General features: G+C 37.3%; 1 protein-coding gene across 1 annotated transcript; it reads left to right on the top strand.

Moving 5' to 3' along the window:
* Window positions 1-5,669: 5,669 nt before the first annotated feature.
* LOC138158791 (large ribosomal subunit protein uL22-like) lies at window positions 5,670-6,269 on the top strand. The gene has a single exon (XM_069085025.1). The coding sequence runs from the start codon at window positions 5,679-5,681 to the stop codon at window positions 6,231-6,233; it is 555 nt and encodes a 184-aa protein (XP_068941126.1). The 5' UTR covers window positions 5,670-5,678; the 3' UTR covers window positions 6,234-6,269.
* Window positions 6,270-6,683: the final 414 nt, after the last annotated feature.

Raw genomic sequence — 6,683 nt, 5'->3', positions numbered from 1 at the left:
ATGCTCTGTCTCCCAATGGATTCTGTCACTTTAAAATCTGTTCAGATTCACTTTTTTAAGTTTAGTGATGGGATTCATGGGGAAGCTTAGAAAAGTTACTGCTTCCATTCCACCATCTTGGCTCCACCCCTCTGTCTGCAAAGAAATTTTTTAAGTGTTTCTGTAACTTGTAAAAATTTATCAACTACCAAATATCTAGAAAAATAAAAATACAATCGAGGGGCCAAAATTCTTCACTAAAAGTTTGCTATCTTTCAAAAACTAACATACAATAAAACCCTGTGAAAATTTTAGAATTCAATTTAACTACTGGTCTACCTGTAATACAAATTCAGATCCCAAAATGCCCTGAAGAATTCAACAAAAAAACTGCATTGAAACTATTGTATTATCACAGATAAAGTTACTCTACACAAACACAGAGACATAATATTGATCCATAAAAATTTGAGAATTGCATTTTTAATAATGTTTGCACATCAAATACTTGTATCTTCAAAACTGTGCATGATGAAAAGTTTTCAAAATACAAAGAACATAAGAAATCAAAACAATGTAGAAACAAGATGAAGTTCATATTACCCCCATCATTAAATCTGCTACTGAATGAATTGTCTTGAAGTTGATTTCAGTGAGCCTACTGAAGATGAGCTTACCTCCCAACATTTTTATTCAATTACAAAAAGAAATCATTTTTTCCATCTACCCAACAGTCCACAGATCATTAAACATAAAAGAATAACAGGATGAGTCTGACTTTTCCTCAAACCATTTCTATCTGTATTCTGTCAAATAAGGTGATAAAAAAGATAGGAGTAATAATAATTCCTAATGTCCTGGTTGGGTTCCCTGCTAGGTAAATCTGTCTATTTTGATGTTCTGCTGTCCTTCATATGCAATAAGACAATTACTGACCCATTATCAGAAAGGCTTGCACTTTGATCTGTTTTTGCAGTGCTGAGTATAAATTTTGCACTGAGTCAGTTATATTTTCTAACCAAAGGCAATACAGAAGCAAAAGCATTCCTTCACTAGATGCCTACCCATCCCTTAGGAGTCCTATCTGTGGTCACAGAACAAAGCAAAGTAACTGATTTCAAGCGGGAGGAAATTCATAACCTTTAATTTTATAAGTACCAAAATCTAACTAGAAAAGCTAACCTACCTCAAGAGTAAGTTTGTGTAATAATAATCACAGAATAGAGAGATGGAAGAGGCCTTGAGATTCTACGTGGCACAATGGATAGAGCACTGGTCCTGAAATCAGGAGAATCTGAGTTCAAATCAGGCCTCAGAAAATTACTACCTTTGTGACACAGACAAGTTAATAAACCCTGTTTGCCTCAGTTTTTCACATGTAAAAAATTAAGCTGGAGAAGGAAACAGCAAATCATTTCAGTATCTTTACCAAGAAAATGCCAAATGAGGTCACAGAGATTTGACACAAATGAAACAACTCAACAACAACAGTAACAATAGGCCAGAGATAACAAACCTGGGGTCCGGCAGGCAATAGTTTCCAATGTTGCCCAAATTAGGTTAAACTGTAACTTTACACTTTAATATTTTAAAAATAAATATTTAACAAAATAATTAAAAATACAATAAAACAGAAATGCTGCATTTTAAAACAAAGTCAATGTGTGACCTGCAGGGATCCTTATTTACCAATTAGTGGCCTTCTTTTCTACATGAATTTGACACCACTGATGTCATTTACAAATGAAGAAAATGAGACCCTAGATGGTGAAGTAACTAGCTCAAAACTTTAGAGAGAGTAAATGGAGGAGTCATGATCTGAAACTGAGTTCTTGGACTCAAAATCTAATACCCTTTCCACTACCCTCCAAATTGCCAGAGCAGAACAGGATTAATGCTCAATCAACACATTATTTTAAATTGTCAATAGATCTCTATGGTAGTTTTCCAAACAAATTTGGCTATAAACCAGTTTGGGTTTGAAATATATTGACAGAACTCATAAATGTTGGTTAGATATAAGAAAGACTTGGGAATATGTGATAATTCTGAGATGAAAGGAAGAAATGGTTTAAAAAAAATGGAAGCAAGTTATGTAATACTTAAGGTGACATGAATAAATATTTTAATTTGGAGTGACTATATATCAACTCCAATAGATCTGTGATCTCATCAGTTTAGATATTCCCTCCAATGGTACACATCACACCTGTCAATCCTGTGAAACTCTTGCCCACATCTTTCTCAAAGTCCATAACAGGGGTTCTTCCTAATGAGTCAGGATTCTTCTTTGATTTTCTTACTATCACAAAGATACCACTGCTTATTCAAGTTGTATGTGATCCTTTGCTCTGACCATATGAACTGTTTATTTTCTTCCACTACACATTTTAGGGATTACATCACTTCCATTTGTCCTTCTTTGAAATTCCTTAATTTTTTATATTTTTCATAGTTCTTATATTTTTTATTTGCTTCTATGTTGTCCTTTGCCAGAGACTGATTTTCAAAACCTTGGAGACTGTTGTGTTCCATGTGTCATAACCATATAATGCTTATAAAATGTTTGTATTAGCTGAAAGTAATGTTTTTTTCTCATAAGTTCAATTCTCAAAACCTACAAAAGAAATAAAAGGAATAATGTAATGTACATGTAAAAAAAGGAATAGGGTAATTATTTCTAAATCCAGAGCAAATAAAGGACATATTATGAGAAGGTAAAATCTTTATGAATTAAATGTCTAGTCATCAGCAAAGTTGATAGGCTAGAGTGAGTGATGAGGTAATAGAAAAAGGCTGAAGTACCAAAGATTGCAAAAGAAGAGGCCTTAATAAAAGTCCAGAGAGCAAACAGAAAAATCATAGGAATCCTAAAACCAGAAGAAAGGATGGGCAAATCCTCAAAGAGAATACACAGAGTTCTATAAATAAATATAATACCAAATGAATTTGAACCAATACCTGATGAAATACAGAATTCTGTGGATTGTGAAAAGATCATGAAATAACATATATTCCAGAGTAGTTTAATTGAGAAATGAAAGCAACAAAAAATGAAATAAAGAATGAATGTAAGTTAGAACTTCAAGCCCTCCATACAGAATTTTAAAACTCACCTAGCAGATTAGAAAAAAATAAGAATCTAGGTCAGAGAATCACTCTAAAATAGAGAAGAGATTAATAAATTAGGAATATAAAAATCCTGAAGTTGAAGAAAATCTCGTTAGAAAAGAATCAAAAGAGAATCAAGATGGTGGAGTATAGGCTAGGAACCAGCACCCTTCAAACCAAATTTATAGCAGCAGAGGGAACAGAAGGTTAGAGTCAGACATTTATTCAATCTCATTTAGAAGGCCTGCAGGACAGGTCTGTAATACCAGGATGGGTGGGAGTATCAGCAGGGGGCCTTGGAGGCAGCAGCACTTGCTTCAGAAGTCCTCAGCCTAGAGCTGGTAAGGGGCTTGGATAAGAGGTCAGAAAGATACTTCAGGGACCCCTTGTTGGCCTTTGGTATAGCTGATACTGATTGGCAATGCCATGGCCCACAAATAGTTGTGATTAATCACCAAGAAGCGGGGCCCCTGGTCACACTTCCAGCTACAGGGAAGTGGTGACACTTCCTAGGTAAAGACTAGAGGGAAGACCAGGAAAGCAGTAACCACACTTCTTCCAGGATAATACCACTTTGGAAACACTGAAACCTTGAAGAACACTAGATCTGAAAATAGCAGTACAAAAAAGCCTGAAGGTTGGCATAGTGCTTCCCCTCATCAAGGTCAGCAGAGCCCAAATTTAACACAAAGTTCAAGTCAAGAAATGGAGTGAGAGAATGAGCAAACAACTACCAAAAAACCCCAATTTGATCATAAAAATCTATTACAGTGGCAAGAAAGACCAAGATATAAACTTTTAAGAAGATAATAATACGAAAACCCTTACAAACAAAACCTCAAAAAAATGCTAACTGGACACAAGCTTAACAAGTATTCCTGGAAGAGTTAAAGAATAAGATGAGTGATGGAGGAAAAAATGGGAGAAACGAAAGTAATAAAAGAAAATCATGAAGACAGTTAACATCTTGGGAGTGAGAGAGAGACAGAGAGACAGAGACAGAGAAATGCTGAAGAAAAGAGCACCTCAAAAACCAGAATTGTCCTACTTATAAAAGAGGCACAAAAATTTACTGAATTCTAAAAATTAGAATTGGCCAATTGAAAGCTAATGACTCCATGAAACTTCAAGAAAGAAATAAAGCAAAGAATGAAAGCATAAAAGAAAATGAAATGTCTTAGTGAAAAAACAACTGACCTGGAAAATAGTTTCAGGAGAGATAATTTAAGAATTATTGAACTACCAGAAAGCCATGATCAAAAGAGGATCCTAGATATATTTCAAGAAATTGTAAGGAACATCCTGATATCATAGAAATTGAAATACACTTCCTGAAAGGGATCCTCAGATGAAAACTCCCAGAAATATTATAGACAAATTCCCAAACTCCCAGGGCAAGAGAAAATGTTGCAAGCAGTCAAGAAGAAACTATTTAAACATCATGGAGCCATTGTTGGGATCACACACAATTTAGCAGCTTCCAACTTCAAGGAGCAGACAGTTTGGAATATGATATTCTGGAAAGCAAAGGAGCTAGTATTACAACCAGGAATAGCCTATTCAGAAATAGAGTATAATCCTTCCGGGGAGAAAAGTGGATATTTGATGAAACAGAGAATTTCCAAGCATTCCTGATGAAAAGACCAGAGCTAAACAGAAAATTTAACATGCAAAAAAAAAAAAGACTCAAGAGGAACATAAAATGGTAAAATTGAAAGAGGGACTCAATAAAGTTAAACTGTTTACTTTCCTATATGGGAATATGATACATATAACTCATTATTAGGGCAGTTAGAAGGAGTCTACATAGACAGAGGGCACAAGTGTGAGTTGATTATATTGGAGTCATCTTCATAAAACCAAAAACAAATGTGGGGATGAGAAAGAGGGACACCCTCTGGAGAAGGGAGAATGGAAAAATAGAATGTGATTTTTTTTTGTCACATAAAAGTGTGCAAAGAATAGCTTTTATAGGGAAGGGAAAATGGGGGTAATAAATGCTTGAACTTCATGTCATTGGAATTGGTTCAAAGAGAGAAGGATAAATACACACATACACAGATTAAGTTGGTTATAGAAAGCTATCTCACCCAATATGGAAATAGGGAAGAGTATAAAAGAAAGGAAGAGGTGATAAAAAGTGAGGGGAAATTAAGGGAGGCAGTGGTTAGAAACAAAACAGATTTTTCAGGAGAGACAGTATAAAAAGAGAAAGAAGAAAATAAACAGAATAAAGTAGTGAGGGAAAATACACAGTAAGTAATCATAACTGTGAATGTAAATAGGATGAGCTAACATAAAATGGAAGTGGATAGCAGACTGGATTAGAATCCAGAAAGGGGGGGGGGGCGGGCAGAGGAGCGGTGCGCACGCTCACCCCCCCGCAGCCTCTCCCCCCCCCCTTGGGCTCCGTCCCTGCCCCCACCCTGGGTGTCTCCCCGAGCGCTGGGGCCTTGGAGAGCAGTGGAGGGCCCCGGCCCACACCGGGCCCCGCTGGTCTCCTCCTCCTTGCCGCGTGGAGGAAGGCAGGGTTTGCGTGCTTGGGCCTTGTGTGGGTCGCGGAGGGAGGTGGCAGGTAATCATTCAAAATGGTGAGGTACTCTCTTCATGCAGAAAATACCACAAAATCATGCAAGTCAAGGGGTTCAAATCTCCGGGTTCACTTCAACAACACCCGTGAAATAGCCCAAGCTATCAAGGGCATGCACATCCGAAAAGCTACCAAGTATTTGAAAGATGTCACATTGAAGAAACGGTGTGTTCCTTTCTGTCGATATAATGGTGGAGTTGGCAGGTGTGCCCAGGCTAAGCAATGGGGTTGGACACAGCGTCCGTGGCCCAGAAAGAGTGCTGAATTCTTGTTGCATGTGCTTAAAAATGCAGAGAGTAACACAGAACTGAAGGGTTTGGATGTGGATTCTCTCCTCATTGAGCATTTCCAGGTTACCAAGGCTCCCAAAATGCGAAGGCGTACTTACAGAGCTCATGGTCGAATCAACCCATACATGAGTTCTCCCTGCCATATTGAGAGGATACTTACCGAAAAGAAACAAATTGTTCCTAAACCAGAAGAGGAGGTTGCTCAAAAGAAAAAGATATCCCAGAAGAAACTGAAGAAACTAAAGCTTATGGCATGGGAGTAAATATGACATTAGAGTGCAAATAAAAGTAAAATGAAACCGAAGAAAAAAAAGAAACCAGAATACACAGGGGCAGCTAGGTGGTACAGTGAATAGAGTACCAGCCCTGGAGTCAGAAGGACCTGAGTTCAAATGCGGTCTAATATACTTAACACAAAAACTAGCCGTGTGACCTTGGGCAAGTCACTTAACCCCAATTGCCTTACCCTCCCCCCTCCAAAAAAAGCAAAAAAGAAACCAGAATCCAACAATACACTTGAAACAGAACAGTGTACACTTGAAACAGAAAGACACACACACGCGCAGGCACAGAGTTAAAATAAAGGGAGAAAAATCTAGTATGCTTCAGCTGAAGCAAAAAAAAGGCAGGGGTGGGGGAGGGTATGCATGCATTTATAGCTATAGAGAAACATATCTAAACTTTATAATGACTTTATAGCAGGAAGGGGAATG

Source organism: Petaurus breviceps, unplaced genomic scaffold, assembly GCF_028583685.1.
Source record: "Petaurus breviceps papuanus isolate PSGF00001 unplaced genomic scaffold, PetGlider_PUasm1.0 115, whole genome shotgun sequence".
Taxonomy (NCBI): Eukaryota; Metazoa; Chordata; class Mammalia; order Diprotodontia; family Petauridae; genus Petaurus; species Petaurus breviceps.
Note: the sequence above shows the minus strand (reverse complement) of the source record. Positions and strands in the feature narration are given on the sequence as shown.

What these genes read in the sequence shown, in the direction of transcription:
- LOC138158791 (XM_069085025.1), top strand. Translation starts at nt 5,679, where the DNA reads ATGGTGAGGTACTCTCTTCATGCAGAAAATACCACAAAATCATGCAAG.